The sequence below is a fragment of the Phyllopteryx taeniolatus genome, chromosome 6 (genome assembly GCF_024500385.1).
Source record: "Phyllopteryx taeniolatus isolate TA_2022b chromosome 6, UOR_Ptae_1.2, whole genome shotgun sequence".
NCBI classification, from domain to species: domain Eukaryota; kingdom Metazoa; phylum Chordata; class Actinopteri; order Syngnathiformes; family Syngnathidae; genus Phyllopteryx; species Phyllopteryx taeniolatus.
The window spans coordinates 23,794,995-23,811,942 of NC_084507.1; the positions used below are offsets into that span (position 1 = coordinate 23,794,995).

General features: G+C 43.4%; 1 protein-coding gene across 2 annotated transcripts in view; it reads right to left on the reverse strand.

Moving 5' to 3' along the window:
* Positions 1-7,536: 7,536 nt before the first annotated feature.
* Positions 7,537-16,948, reverse strand: part of LOC133479713 (glutamate receptor ionotropic, kainate 2) — a 180,507-nt gene continuing 171,095 nt past the window's right edge. For both annotated transcript variants that reach the window (XM_061777034.1, XM_061777033.1), the window contains one exon: positions 7,537-9,339. In XM_061777034.1, coding sequence (XP_061633018.1) covers positions 9,175-9,339 — 165 coding nt within the window. In that variant the 3' untranslated portion in view covers positions 7,537-9,174. The remainder of the gene's footprint in view (positions 9,340-16,948) is intronic.

The window sequence follows — 16,948 nt, forward strand, 5'->3', positions numbered from 1 at the left end:
TATTTGACCCTACCAGTCTGGTCCACGACATTTGCCGGGTAACCTGATGGTTCTTGTTTCGCCTTCAGGAATGTGTTCATGTATTATTTCAAGATGTCAGTGCGTACTGTATCGAAATGCCACACTTGTGTAATTTGTCCCAACCTGTAGCCCCAGCTCAAGAGCCTTATTGAATTCCAAAGTGACCCACACTCCATTCAATACCCTATCCTCCTCATTATGCTCACAGGGCCATTCTTGGTTGTTACATTCAGCGCATGTTCGACAGAATATGAGCAGTAATTTACCTTTGGCTGTTTTATGAGGAAGCACTGGAAAAGAGAGGCCTCGAGGTGGGTAGACTTTGGCTCGGATTAAACCAAAGTACTTTTGAGGGTCATCAAAATTGCTGTCTATAATGGTGGGCTGACAGGATACAGGATAGGCAGAAGTGCTGTTGACAAAAGGATACGATAAAGTGACACCTACATACAATACCCGTTCATCAGGTGCCGCAGTGTTGCGTAACATGAACATGTTTTTTTCTCCCCCCGAAAAGAGCCTGGCAGGGAGAAAGAGGTTGAGGGAAGTCAAATTTACGCAAAAACCCTTTTACAAGAAGTTCGTGTGCTCGTTGAATCGTGGCCGTTGGTGTCAATGTATTATCTAATAAATACGATGTATGACATGATGTAGCAAAAGACAGATTACTGTCTTTGTTAAGGGGTAGGAAGAGATGTTTTTTTTCTTTTTGAGTATTTGACAATCCAACAATTCGGATAATTTACGTCTGCCCCCCACACCGTCTCGTTAAGTTATTGTCGGTCATGATCTCAGAATTAGATTTTCCTACGTGTTCGAGTACATTTGGGAATGTTTCATTGATAATGTCCGTGGCATCCATTAAATTAACGAGCTTGTGCCGTCTCAAATTTCACCTATCGACTCCAACTGAACGATATCCCTGGTGCAATGATTTAAATGACTTTGTCTCCGTTGTTTCTAGCAGAATAATATAGTTTACAGTGTCTTCCAAGCATTGGATTGTGTTATGCTCAGTGTTGCCACAGTTACCATTAAAAAGTAACTTAGTTACTTGACTGAATACTTGAGCTTAAAAAGTAACTCGGTTAGAAAAAAGTAACTTGTTACTTTCAACAGCTGCCAAGTGGACGGAATATCACTTATCCACAGTACAAAAAAAGCATTAGCTTAACCGTACACAATACTTGGTATGTACGCCACACAAGTTACAGAATGATGTCATCAACATGAACCAATAACTTAAATATTAGTGTAGTTGAAGCCACATTAAATCAGCAGCTTTATGCAGACTTGACATGCCAACACAGTATACAGTAAGTACCTCAACGTAAACAAGCACACCATTCACACTTCTCAAAAGACTCTAAACTGATAGAGAGATGCCGATTGTGGTCCATGAAGGCAACTGAGTGTGCGTGCGTTTGTGCGTGCGTGCGTGCGTGTACGTTAACGTGAAAGTGAGTGACACACACAAACACACATACACACACCATTGCTCCCACCAAAGTAATTTTGATGGGAAGAGCGAGAAAACGTTTTCGCTCCCAATGAAAAGTTTAACCAGCCTTTTAACTAGCAAAGCTGTTGGTGATTGACGGGGTGTGTGTGTGTGTGTGTGTGTGTGTTGGGGGGAGACGGGGGGGGTTATTTTTTGCAACAATTACTTTGCGATGGTCTTGAGACAGCTCTTTGCTCTTCCCCATCATGAGATGTGTCTTGACTCACACCTCGGCAATGAGACCTTTTTGTAAGCCATCAATTAGGACTGAACCAGCTGATATTCATTTGCACTGACAAGGGGCTGGATTGCTGTTGGACTATTGATACATTTGAAGTGTCGTCTTGGGTTTCAATGCCTTTTTGCACATCCCTTTCTTCATGTGTTCAATACTTTTTCCCTGTGTCATTTCACATTATTTACACACAACTTAATTTCGGATCTTATTTGTTCTACTTTCTTTGTATGTCTGGATTACTTGGGTTGTTCCCAACATCTGGTGAAAATTTCATGTCAACAGCACCTTTGGAAATATATGTAGTGAGAAAAATGGTGACGTGTTAAATACTTATTTCAGCCGCTGTATAAAAAAAACAACCCATAGATACTAAATTCTCAGTGTTAAATAAATTGTAGAAGTTGTCATTTATTTGCTTAGCTTGCATTAGACTGCATTAGAGAGGCGGTGAAACAGTGAGGCGCAAACGTTTCAATAATATAGAGATCAGACCCCCCCAAAGAATTTCCACTCCTGAAAACAGAGGAGTTCCCGATGTCACATCTTTTTATGCAGAGGTGTTGAGTAATGTGGACAAAGTAATCACCTCGCAAATCTAGGCTCTCTACCCAACAAAATGGAGAAGCTTCAACTTCTGACAAAGACTAGTAAAGACTACGGACGTTCCACTGCCCTGTGCTTTACGGAGACTTGGCTTTGTGAGGCTGTCCCCGATGGCGCCGTTATGCTTCCCGGCTTCCATCTTCACCGGGCAGAACGCTCAGCACACACTGCAGCCCGCATTTAGAGTAACTGTTTTTTAACTGTAAGCCATTCTACTCGCTTCGTGAGTTTGCATCTTTCATTCTCGCCGGTGTTTACATTCCACCCCAAGCTAACGCGAATGCTACACCGCAAACGCTCGCTGAACAAGGAAACGAAATTGGAAAAAAGAACACCCAAGACTCACCCCTCATTGTTCTTGGGGACTTTACCAAAGCTAAACTCAACCACAAACTCCTTAAATACAAGCAGCACATTGACTGTCCTACCAGGGAAAGTAACATTTTAGATCACTGCTATACTACATTAAATAACGCATACCGTGCCATACCTCGCGCAGCTCTTGGCTCGTCTGATCACTGCTTAATTCACTTAATACCAACATACAGGCAAGAACTTAAACGAGCAAAGCCTACGGCGAAAACAGCGAATAAGTGGGCCAACGAAGCAAAGATAGAACTTCAACGCTGTCTAGACTGCACAGACTGCACAAACTGTGGTTCACTGCCAAACTTAAGAAACTTCGCCAGGCTAAATAGGATGCATATCGAAGTGGGGACAGGGCCCTGTATAATCACGCTAGAAACCAGCTGATTACAAAAATTAACATTGCAAAGAGAAACTATCCAGTAGTTAGAAAAACAGTTTACCGCTAACGACTCTTCAGTCCCAAGGAAACCTGAAATCTCAAGTCTCAATGACTACAGGCCTGTTGCCTTGACATCTGTGGTCATGAAATCCTTTGAGCGCCTCGCGCTGGACCAGCTCAAGAGCGTCACGGGTCCCCTGCTGGACCCACTGCAGTTTGCCTACCGAGCAAACAGGTCTGTGGATTATGCAGTCAACATGGGACTGCACTTCATCCTAGATCACCTCGATGGCGTGGGGACCTACGCGAGGATCCTGTTCGTGGACTTCAGCTCTGCGTTCAACACCATCATCCCGGAACTCCTCTCATTCAAGTTTCACCAGCTCAGTGTCTCGCCTGCCATCCGCCAGTCGATTTACAGCTTCCTGATGGGCAGGACACAGCAGGTGAGGCTGGGGGAGGCCACCTCATCTACACGCACTGGGGTGCCCCAAGGTGGAGTCTCTCAGGACCTGAAATGGGCGATCAACATCAACTCCATCCTGAAAAAGGATCAGGACTGGGGAGCCCCCAGGTTGTGTCCTCTCTCCACTGCTCATCTCTCTCTTCACAAAGGACTGCACCTCAATGCACCCGGCTGTCAAACTCCTGAAGTTTGCAGATGGCACCACAGGCATCGGCCTCAACAATGACAGTGACGAGTGTGCGTATCGACAGGAAGTGGAGCGGCTGGAGCTGTAATGCGGCCGACACAACCTGGAGCTCAAAACTGTAGAGATGATTGTGGACTTCAGGAGGCATTCTTCAGGAGACATCCTTCGCCACAGCTGCCCCTCACGCTGTCCAACTGCCCTGTGCCAACCGTCGCGACCTTCAAGTTCCTGGGAATTACAGTCTCTCAGGACCTGAAATGGGCGATCAACAACTCCATCCTCAAAAAAGGCACAGCAGAGGATGTACTTCCTGCAGCTACTGAGGACCCACAGCCTGCCACAGGAGCTGTTGAGGCAGTTCTACATAGCGGTCATCGAATCAGTCCTGTGTTCTGCCATCACTGTCTGGTTTGGTGCTGCAACGGACAATCAAAACTGCTGAAAAGATTGTCGGTACCACCCTACCCACCCTTGAGGACTTGCACGCTGCCAGAACTAAGACAAGATCAGGCAAAATCCTCATGGAGTCTCCACATCCTAGTCACCACCTCTTCCAGCTCCTTCCCTCAGGTAGGTAATTTACACAATCAACTGAGTAGCATTTGCAACATTTGCACAATCGACATTGTCCCAGAATATCGCACTACTAGTCACTTTAAACTGCATACATTTCTTGAAGTCTCCACACCCTTTGCACAATGGTCATTGCACCGGACTATAGAGGACTCTGCATCTTTTTGCACAGTTAAATTATATTGTACCGTCATTATCAGATTACTAGCAACCTTTTATTGCTTAGTGACTGTCTTTATGTCTCAAAAGTATTCTCTGTCAATTGACTGTCTGTTGTCGTATGAGAGCGGCTCCAACTACCAGAAACAAATTCCTTGTGTGTTTTTGACATACTTGGCAAATAAAGATGATTCTGATTCTGATGTGGTTGAATTTAGTGGATTAGAACCTTGTCAAAGTATTCCTCTGCTATAATCATGAAATGTTCTGGATTTAAAGACATTCCCAATAAACTTATCACCACATTTTTAATCAGTCAGAATACATTCTTCAATGAATAAAACGTCTGAAATGTCTCTTCCAAACCATCCATCCATCCATCCATCCATTTGCATTACCGCTTATACTCACCAGGGTCGCATAATGAAAATGTAATAATAATCTTCTCGAACATGAGGAGTTCTGTAATAAAACAAATAAACAAAAATGGTGAACGATATTAATGTTTTAGAAATTTCATCTTTGATGAAATGGGAGTGGTTTAAATTTTAAAGCCGAGAAATTATTTTTGACCAAGGCTGCCGATTCTGTTCATAACTTTTATGGACAGAATTTCTAGGGGTAGCCGAGGCGTAGAGGGGGTCCGGTTTGGTGGCCTCAGTATTGCATCTCTGCTTTTTGCAGATGATGTGGTTCTGTTGGCTTCATCAAGCCGTGACCTCCAACTCTCACTGGAGCAGTTCGCAGCCGAGTGTGAAGTGGCTGGGATGAGAATCAGCACCTCCAAATCTGAGACGATCGTCCTCAGTCGGAAAAGGGTGGCGTGCCCTCTCCATGTCGGGGATGAGATCCTACCCCAAGTGGAGGAGTTCAAGTATCTTGGGGTCTTGTTCACGAGTGAGGGAAGAATGGAACGGGAGATCGACAGGCGGATCGGTGCAGCGTCTGCAGTGATGGGGACTTTGTATCGATCCGTTGTGGTAAAGAAGGAGCTAAGCCGAAAGGCGAAGCTCTCGATTTACCGGTCGATCTACGTTCCTACCCTCACCTATGGTCACGAGCTGTGGGTCATGACCGAAAGAACGAGATCCCGGATACAAGCGGCCGAAATGAGTTTCCTCCGCAGGGTGTCCGGGTTCTCTCTTAGAGATAGGGTGAGAAGCTCGGTCATCTGGGAGGATTTCAGAGTAGAGCCGCTGCTCCTTCACATCGAGAGGAGCCAGATGAGGTGGCTGGGGCATCTGATTCGGATGCCTCCCGGACGCCTCCCTGGTGAGGTGTTCCGGGCACATCCCACTGGGAGGAGACCCCGGGGACGACCCAGGACACGCTGGAGAGACTACATCCTTCGGCTGGCCTGGGAACGCCTTGGGATCCCCCCGGAAGAGATGGATGAAGTGGCTGGGGAGAGGGAAATCTGGGCGTCCCTGCTAAAGCTACTGCCCCCGCGACCCGATCTTGGATAAGCGGTAGAAAATGGATGTATGGATGGATCTGATTTTGATGTGAACAGGATCCCCATTAAGTTGTCCAGTTTTCATAAACAAACCCTTCTTTTTTTAGAAAATGATATTTGCTTTCAGCTTTTCTCCACATAATTACATTTCATGAAACAACAGGGCGGCATGGTGACCGACTGGTTATGAGGACCGGGGTTCCCCGCCTGTTTGGAGCGTGCATGTTCTCCCCGTGCCTGCGTAGGTTTTCTACGGGCACTCCGGTTTCCTCCCACATCCCAAAAACATGCATGGCAGGTTAATTGAAGACTCTAAATTGCCCGTAGGTGTGAATGTGAGTGCTAATGGTTGTTTGTTTATCTGTGCCCTGCGATTGGCTGGCAACCGGTTCAGGGTGCATCTATAAAATATGAGTGAATAGAGCCACTTTATAGTGTAGTACCTTTCTTTTTCCACACCAGCTATGCAGTGAATTTGGTGTCCGCTTCTGCCCTCTTCGTCACATTTCGCGTGTCGATTTTGAAGATGAAAAAGCGGCATTCCAAATGCAATTTGTTATTTAACAATTGCTCCAAAAATTCTTATTATTGGGAATGACTGCCAGTTTCCTTTTCTTGAGAAAAACATACACAAAGACAAATTGTTGGTGAAATAAGGATCATGAATATAAAATTCAGGCATCTCCTTGAATGCAGCGCTGCTCATCTTTTGGTTTTGACATGATAGTGTTTCAATCAGATTACTGTGGTCATGGCTAGAAAGTGGCAGATATTTTAGCAGACTTGTGACGACACAATTCTCCAAATGAAGAACGGCTCAATCACAGAGACATTTTTTTAGAAATTGACTTGGTGGTGGAACCTCACAGTCAAGGAAATCATACAAGGAAAGAGGTTAGTTAAGAAGAAGTGGGACACTGAGAGGACTGAGGAGAGGAGAAAGGAATACATTGAGATGCGACGTAGGGCAAAGGTAGAGGTGGCAAAGGCCAAACAAGAGGCATAAGATGGCATGTATGCCAGGTTGGACACTCAAGAAGGAGAAAAGGATCTCTACAGTTTGGCCAGACAGAGAGATAGAGATGGGAAGGATGTGCAGCAGGTTCGGGTGATGAAGGATAGAGATGGGAATGTGATGACAGGTGCCAGTAGTGTGCTGGATAGGTGGAAAGAATACTTTGAGGAGTTGATGAATGAGGAAAATGAGAGAGAATGAAGAGTAGAAGAGGCAAGTGTGGTGGACCAGGAAGTGGCAATGATTAGTAAGGGGGAAGATAGAAAGGCATTCAAGAGGATGAAAAATGGAAAGGCAGTTGGTCCTGATGATATTCCTGTGGAGGTATGGAAGCATCTCGGGGTAGAATTGGGATTGGTCCTACGCCTCCTCTGTTCATAAAACCTTGTGATGCCCCTGGTTTTAGGATAACTTGAAGGAAGCGGGCACAGGTACTTTTATCACAGTACTTTCACAACCTCCGACTGCTCAGCCTTGATACTGGTCGCATTACAGTATCCATGCATTATCATTTCAGCATATTCTATGTTAAAGCCATGCACATACAGTAAAAAACAAGGCAAATGAGGTGTAGTTTGTGAATATTGTACTTTATTTGCTTTGAACTTGTGCATCAACTTCAAAGGGTAAACGGTGAACTGAATTTAGTTTTCACAACAAATTCATGTTTTATTTAATACATATTTTTTAAAACCAATAATACACATTTGATCAACTGTGATTCTCTGTGAGAAAACAAGAGTGCATATCAATGTGAGGACGTGTTCAGGTGTCAGCTCAATGTGTAAGCTCCCAGTCTGGGGTATCCTACTGCAGGTTGTTGGGGGGGCTTTTACGTCAATAAAAGAAATTCAATTCCTTTCGTATGTTTTTCCGAGCCGCCCTCGAATGTATGCTGAACAGTCACTGTGGAGACGGTAAATCCCACAGACAGCAGATGAGAAAAACATCCTGACTGATGCCAGTCACAGCAAGAGGAAAAAAACCTCGCACACATTTTGCTTGTTGTCGTACACTAATTCTGGTTATGTTGGTCCAAGTCTCTCGTGTTGAGGTTTTGGTGGGAACATAGTTTAAACGACAACACTCTTGACGGTCAAGTTCATGTTGGTAAAGACCAATACAAAATGTTGGTTCTCTTTGTACAAAACAATGTTTCTGAGAAATTGTAAATCCATACAAATATTAGATTCGCTGTCAAAGAAATGGAAAAAAAGCCACATGAGACCTGACACAGAGCATATCGTTAGAAACTTTAGCATACTCATACAGACATGGACTTGAGATTTACTGCCTCAGTGAAAATCCATCCTGTGCAAAATGTCCTAAATCAAACAAGAAATACAGTTTATCCACGTGTGACTGTTGTGAATTCATGTAGCTGTGCCAGTCATTCTTCTAAATTGAAAGTAACGATGTGTGCACCTCATTGAATCTCTATTTACGACTACTGGCTGATACGATACATGGAACTCAACAGCTTGCTATATTGGCCCTAAACCATGCATCCTTTGGTTAGACGTTTTTATTTCTGCATCCTTCCCACACACTACATTTAAAGGCTAAAAGTCTACTCTGAAACACAAATAAATATCACTTATTGCCTGATGGATGATATATGACTTTTTCTCAATAAATCAGACACTATGTGAAAAAGCAATACAGTATTTCCCAATACAATTTGAAATCTGTCATCGTCATCCTTGAGTTGAGAGCTTTGAGTTTGCTTGTTCAATTCATGTTTGAAAACACCCAAATCAATATTGTTAGTTTCCAAGTCCCTCTATATGTAATTTGACTATGGTCGTAGCAAAGCGACCTCATGTGGCTGCTTCATTATGTAGGCAGCATGAGTCATTTAAGATGATGATGATGATTAGGCACATTCCACCTGAAATTTGAATATTCCCGACCTCTTCCTTTCTCATTGCATTTTTTTCCAGGCTCAGAAACGCCACTGCCAATACTTTGTGCCTTGTTATTGTGGTAAGAATAATGAGGTTAACTTGCTGAAAATTCTCCTCGGTTCAACTTATTTCCACAGGAAATATGATTGAATCCAAGTTAATCTTTAATAGGAACGACTCTTTGTCAATGCACTCTCAAGCACCTCTGCCCTCCCCTTTACCAATTTCCCCCACATTTCTGCCAAGTGTCTCTACATGCCTCCTCATTGCAGAGCTGAGTGTGAGAAAGTGATTCCCATTTCACGCCATGGTCTCTTTCCCTGGCAGTCTGCGGTCGTTGAAGGTGTGCATGTTGATAACCTCCTCCGTTTTTGCCATGACGAGTGCCTGAGGCTTGTGTTTGAGCCTGCGCTGGCACTTCAGTGAAACCCTCAGTTCGTCCACCATGACACCGCAGAAGGACCTCTGAAGTTGGAAATAGAGGGGACGACAATAGAACAGAGTTGATTCAAGAGCAATCACAATATATAATTCAGTACTATAACATTTGAGAATGAGAATGTGTATGATGAGTGTGGTACAGTTGTGCATTTTAATGTAAGGTGTGTGTGTTTGGGGGCGGGGGATTTGATGATATGGATGTCAGAATCGGCACGGTGGTGACTGGTTAGAGCGTCTGCCTCACGGTTCTGAGGACCCGGGTTCAATCCCCGGCCCCGCCTGTGTGGTGTTTGCATGTACTCCCCCCGTGCCTGCGTGGGTTTTCTCCGGGCACTCCGCTTTCCTCCCACGTCCCAGAAACATGCATGCTAGGTTAATTGAAGACTCTAAATTGCCCGGAGGTGTGAATGTGAGTGCAAGTGGTTGTTTGTTTCTATGTGCCCTGCGATTGGCTGGCAACCGGTTCAGGGTGTACCCCCGTGTGGCCACACACCAGTATGACACCTGTTCAAAACCTTGTTGCATGGCTTATCTAAAGAACCAAATTACAGCAGCAATTTTCATTGGTTGACTTTGAATATAATTGATTTGGCCCACTTGAAATGAAAATGCTTTAACATCAGGAGTCCTGAATTGAATTTTTTTTGCGCAGCATAGATTTTCTTGTGCGCTGAGTACGTGCTAGCAGTGCGCGATTGCGCAGGCGCGCAGCTTAGAGGGAACATTAGCCACCACCATTTGCTCTGTCAATAAGGATTGTCTTTACTACGAATGCCTAAAATGTTCAATTGTCGATAACCTTTTGAAAATAGAACTTTAGGCTTGCCTGATTCAGCATTGGAGACATTTACCCCGATAAAACCACGGCGGCGTAAAAGAATTGCTACGTTAGATATTTTTTAACAAGTATCTTTACTGTTATTGATCAAATTATTAGAAAATGAACTTATTCTCAGGATATGATCTCCTCATGAAGAGGCGCAAGGTTGATTAATAGAGTTGTCACAAGTAGCTGTCCAAAGCTGTGTTGCGAGATGAACACGTCAATACACATTTGCGTGCGTATAGATATTGATATCTTACATCCTCTCCAATATTAGCACCCATATTGGTTGACTGTCTTCCCCAAAGTCTCCATTGTTTTTCAACATAAGTCAGAGAATCAAAGAGGACCATCAGCATGTTTTCATTCAGAGTTTGATGTACCTCATATCATCAAATAAATGGCAAATGTTAAGGAACTGTACTGTAGGACCCATCCAGTGGCCTCAACCAAGGTTGACACATATAGAATCAAAAGGACCATGGGAGAGTTTTTATTTTATTTTATTTTTTGTCAGCCCAAAATACTAAATGCAAACAGATGACAAAGAAGGATCAGCTTGTGCACCACATCATTATTAATTTGATATCTCAAAGAAACTTAACAGGCCCCCCTTGCGTTGGGGTCACATTTCATCACTCATGGACTGTTATACTGTATAAAAGCTCAAATAACATGCATGAAACATGGATTTTTCTTTTCATCAGGTGTCATATTGTGGACTTTAATGGAGCGTTTAATGGCATTTACTCGACCTACTATGCGGTCATTAACTCCGTTGGACTTTACGACTGTTTAGAGCTTGCTGCGACGCTGAACACCATCTGATTGGCTAACGACATACTACATTTTACTTCAGCCACTACATTTGAAACGGCTGCGTCAAGCTCAGCAGATCAAAGCCAGCAATATAGAATATTGACCAACTTTTAAGTCGTTGCTTCAGGTTTAATTAACATTTTGCCTTTGACTTAGAAACTACAGAAGAACATCTGACTAGAAATATAATTGAAATATGGAATTGAATATAGTTGCCGAAAACAACTGAATTGCGGCCTGCGTCCTTTAATCCTAGCCTGAGTACATACAAGTCCATCTGAATAAATGAGAAAAAAAAAATCTTCGTTTTAGCAGTTCAATTAAAAAAGGGAAACCATACAATCTGTGTCAGCTACAGTTTTGAATAATGATGATATCATTTTGATTGTTTCTTATGTAGTTTGCACATTTTTAAGAAGTGGATTTTCAATAGCTGCTATAATCATCCAAATTAAAAATATTTCATTCCGTGAGTAGTGAATCTGTGTAGAATGAGTTTCCCTTTTTGAACCAAACGACTCGAACGAATGGAGTTTTCCACAGTATTTCAATTTATTGAGATGTATCTGAACATACTTCGTACATACAATCATACAAACATATCTGTGTGGTAATAAACACTGGTGATTACCTGGACCACACTGTAAACAGGCTTTGGTGGCTATTCATTTACCTCCACTCCACTATCCGTAAAAGTAAATGGCACTGCACTGGTCTCCTCTGCTCAAGCTCAGGGGACACACTGCTATCAAATCTGCCTGCTGGTGGTATGTTGGATTGATCGCGGCGGTTTAGGGTCATTGGATTACGGAGTTTTTAATGATGCTCAAGAAACAGGAGTTTTGCCACAGCTCTGAGCCGGGGCCTGTTTGCACTTTGGAGAATGGCAATGTTCTAATGAGATGCAGAGAGTGGGAATTGAAAGGCAAAATGGTATCAGGTATCATCACACAAATGAATCAAAGTTAATAAAACAATACATCTAGACATTTACTAGTTGGTTATTATCTGTCTTTCTTTCTTCTTATATGAACTTTAGGTGTGGCAGTATTACTAATCAGAAGAAAACTGTTTACTCGACAATGAACCCCCGTTAATTAAATCCACAATATAGAGAGAAGATATATTGTTAGTATGTACGACTGTTTTGAACAATTTGCATTCAGTTTGGTGAGATCGGCAGTCATGGTTGAGACAACCTTTCATCAATCACATATTGCAATATTACAAACTAAAGCACCACTGCATTATGCGTGCAAAAATTTGTGTCTTTTTTTTTTTGTTATTGTATGTTTTGGTTTGTTTGCATTACCAAAAACGTCTCAACTATGAACATTGTGCGCACATAGTGGCTAGAAGTGTGACAGGCGGTTAGGAAGAGGATATTAGCGCTTATGTTTTTCTAGAGTCACTGATGGTGTCGTGGTCAGGGGTGTAGCAGCAGATTATGGGGCCCTGCACAGACACTTGCAGGGCGGGCCCCCTCATAAATCTTTGTCAACAGGGGGCTGGGGGTGGGGGATATTTCCGTCCCAAAATTATTTGTCGGCGGGGTGTTGTGCTGGGTCCCTTGTCATGATTTTACCCCATTTGACGCCCCTGGTCATGGTTCACACGACTGAGTTCTGTGACGGCAGCTTGGATCCAATTCGCAATCAGTGATGGAGCGAACGTGAGTGTGATTGTATGTACAGTGGTAACGGAAAGTATCCAGACCCCCTTAAAATGTTCACTCTTTGTTGTATTGCAGCCATTTGCTAAAATCATTTAAGTTCATTTCCCCCCTCATTAATCTACACACAGCACCCCATATTGACAGAAAAAACGGAATTGTTGAAATTTTTGCAGATTTATTAAAAAAGAAAAACTGAAATATCACACAGCCATAAGTATTCAGACCCTTTGCTGTGACACTCATATCTTTAACTCGGGCGCTGTTCATTTCTTCTGATCATCCTTGAGATGGTTCTTCACCTTCATTGGAGTCCAGCTGTGTTTGAATGTACAGATTGGACTTGATTAGGAAAGCCACACCCCTGTCTATAGAAGACCTTACAGCTCACAGTGCATGTCAGTGCAAATGAGAATCATGAGGTCAAAGGAACTGCCTGAAGAGCTCAGAGACAGAATTGTGGCAAAGCACAGATCTGGCCAAGGTTACAAAAAAAATTCTGCTGCACTTAAGGTTCCTAAGAGCACAGTGGCCTCCATAATCCTGAAATAGAAGACGTTTGGGATGACCAGAACCCTTCCGAGAGCTGGCCGTCCGGCCAAACTGAGCAATTGGGTAAAGATGGATGCGGGCAAGTACAGGGATATCCTGGATGAAAACCTTCTCCAGAGTTTCAGGACCTCAGACTGGACCGAAGGTTCACCTTCCAACATGACAATGACCCAAAGTACACAGCTAAAATAATGGAGTGGCTTCAGAACAACTCTGTCACTGCTCTAGAATGGCCCAGCCAGAGCCCTGACTTAAACCCAATTGAGCATGTCTGGAGAGACCTGAAAATGGTTGTCCACCAACGTTCACCATCCAACCTGACAGAACTGGAGAGGATCTGCAACGAGGAAGGGCAGATGATCCCTAAATCCAGGTGTGAAAAACTTTCATTCCCAAAAAGACTCATGGCTGTATTAGCTCAAAAGGGTGCTTCTACTAAATATAGCGCAAAGAGTCTGAATACTTATGGCTGTGTGATATTTCAGTTTTTCTTTTTTAATAAATCTGCAAAAATTTCAACGATTCTGTTTTTTTTCTGTCAATATGGGGTGCTGTGTGTACATTAATCAGGGAAAAAATTACCTTAAATGATTTTAGCAAATGGCTGCAATATAACAAAAAGCGAAGAATTTAAGGGGTCTGAATACTTTCCGTACCCACTGTAGGTACAATTTTCATATAGTTCAATAACAAAATGTTTAAATGAGACCCCTGGCCTGTTTTGACTTTTTTAATCACCACAGCAGCGATAGATAGATAGATAGATAGATAGATAGATAGACAGACAGATAGACAAAACAAATTTCATATCCCATATTCTAACTGCGAAGTCAGTTCATCATTGCCGAAGCTACTACTACTAATGGTGCTTCAAGTTATGTGGCATTTGGTAACAATATGTTAGTATTGGGAACACAAAATTAAGCAATCCTGCAGATTGTAGAGATTTACAAATACATGCAACTCATCAACAGCACTTGAAATACCAAATGTAGAAACATGTGACATGAACAGTAGCCTCTGGCAGGAGCCAACAAACTGATAGACACTTTCTTGCACTGCTTTTAAATGTAAATGTCATCATATGCCATCTTTTTCAAACAGCTTGACACATTTAAATGTGATGCTTGAGGGGTTTTAGCAGCATAAGGTTTTGGATAAAACGAGCCACTGGTGAGTATCTAATGAGGTGTGAGAGCAGCTCTCAATGGGTACTGACGTGTAGTTTCCACACTCTAACTACCTAATCTAGACACAATTATTAGTTTCAATGAAGATTGCGTGGACTATCTCGGGCTTTGTCCTGATTCAGAGGCAACACTGATTTTGATCAACTTGAGAAGAATTGGTGTTGGCATATGGAGTTGGATTATACTGTTTACCCTTTGAGAGGGTTACATTATTTGACTGGACCAGAAAACAAATGTGTTTGTTAAAGTGCAGCCGAGCTCTTTTCCATGTTTTGTTTCTAAATACATGAAATACGTTTCAAGATCAGTGCTGAAAACATGTGCAAAGACTGAGAACAATATAGTACTGACTTGTTGAGATATGGCTTGAAACTCATTATCACCTTCTAAATTGTCCTGATTTTGTGGGTGGGGGTGAAAAGTAGCCCCGTGATGATGTACAACCCACTATTTCAACACCAAGCCATGCAGTGGCTGTTTGGCAGAATTGCAATTCCTTGTTCATAAATAACGTCACACAGTTCTACCAGTATAGCATGCAATTGGCCATGAAACTATGCCCACAAAATCCATCTTCCCTGACGTGTAATGTGTTTTTGCGTCATTTGGGCAGCGGCAAAATGGATGACAACCGCTGCCCCCCGTGGCCCATTGCCAGCGGTTAGAGAAGCCGCTGAGGTCCAGTACAACAGAGCGAGTGCCGTTAGCCTCACAGCTTCCTTCCCTCCTCCTCCTCACCCCGCCGGGGGAAAATTCATCCGGGCTTCCAGAGCGTGTCGAACATTCTTACCCTAATAAATGCCCTGACATGCCTTCTGATGTCTCTGATTCTTTATTGCATTTTTTGTCTTTCTTTCTTTTTAAAAAAAATAACTATTATTATTGTTTTAAATATTGTTTTTAGTGCTCAATTAAGTAAGTGTATTCTATTTGTTTTATTACTGTTATTTATTTATTCATTCCCCCCCCCCCTTTAAATGTGATTATTTATTTATGAACTAAATGTATCACTGTGCATGCCCATCACAGCATTCACTTTAGTATTGGTGGTAAACAATGTTTCAGCTGCAGGAGTTGAAAAGGAATGTAGGAAGAAGTGAACATGTTGGAAGCAACACTGATCTCCCGGATGTTTTGGTATCCTTTACTAGCAGCGGGGTCATAGTTTAATCTAAGGGTAAAGGAGATGTGGGGAAGGGGATTCTGTTTCTCGTTTTAGGGTTAGGGTTTTCATTTTCATTGTATGCTTTGGTGCACTACTTCTAAATATCAAAGTCAAGGTGCTTTTATTGTCAATTCTTCAATATGCGTAACACATACAGAGGATTGAAATTACGCTACTCACTGGCCCGTGGTGCAGTACAAATAATAACATCACTATAAAAAGCTAAATAAAACTATGGTATATAAGGTATAAAAAGTATTAATTGAATGTGTAATATCAAAGATCAGGTGACGTGTGCAACATAGTCAAGGTCAGAGAACTAAGGCAAATAAGACATATCTAAATTAGATGACAAAACCCCAATGCTGCTAAAGTGGCTGGATGCAACCCTGAGTCTGGTGTGTGTGTGTGTGTGTGTGTGTGTGTGTGTATGTACATGTATGTAGGGCGTCAGAGTTCAGGTGGGCAGAGGACAGAAGAGGTAGAGGGGGAAGAGCGGGCAGAGAGTTCAGATTTGAGTCGGGTAGTCCTGGTCCGCAGACTCAGCAGTCTCCTCCCTGATGGCAGCAGACTGAAGAGGCTGTGTGATGGTTGGGTGGCATCCCCCGCTATGCAGAGGGCTTTGCGGGTGAGGCAGGTGCTGTAAATGTCCTGCAGGGAGGGAAGAGAGGGTCCGATGATCTTCTCAGCTGCCCTCGCTATGCGATGGAGAGTCTTGCGGCCGGATGCGGTGCAGGCGCCGTACCACACAGTGATGCAGTTGGTCAGGATGCTCTCTATGGTCCCTGTGGAGAACGACCACATGATGGGCGTCGGGGCTCTGGCTCTTCTCAGCTTGAACAGGACGTAGAGACTCTGGTGAGCTTTCTTGGCCAGTGATGAGGTGTTGCTGGTCAAGGAGAGGTTCTCGGTGATGTGCACTCCCAGGAACTTGGTGCTGTGCACTCTCTCCAACGCAGCACTGTTGATGTTCAGGGGAACATGCTGGGAGTGTGCTCTCCTGAAATCCACAACAATCTCCTTGTTTTTTTCCACATTTAGGGAGAGATTGTTGTCGATGCACCACCCGGCCAGGCGGCTCACCTCACTCTTGTAGTCTGTCTCGTCCCTGTTGCTGATGAGACCCACCACCGTTGTGTCGTCTGCAAACTTGATGAAGAGGTTAGAGTTGTATGTCGGTGTGCAGTCATAGGTCAGCAGGGTGAAGAGGAGGGGACTCAACACACAACCTTGAGGGGCCCCCGTGTTGAGAGTGATGGTGCTGGATGTGTTGCTGCCGACCTGTACTGCCTGCGGTCTCCCTGTCAGAAAGTCCAGCAGCCAGTTGCACATCAAAGTGTTGAGCACCAGCTGGTCCAATTTGTGGATCAGGAGTTGATGGATGATGGTATTGAATGCTGAGCTGAAATCTA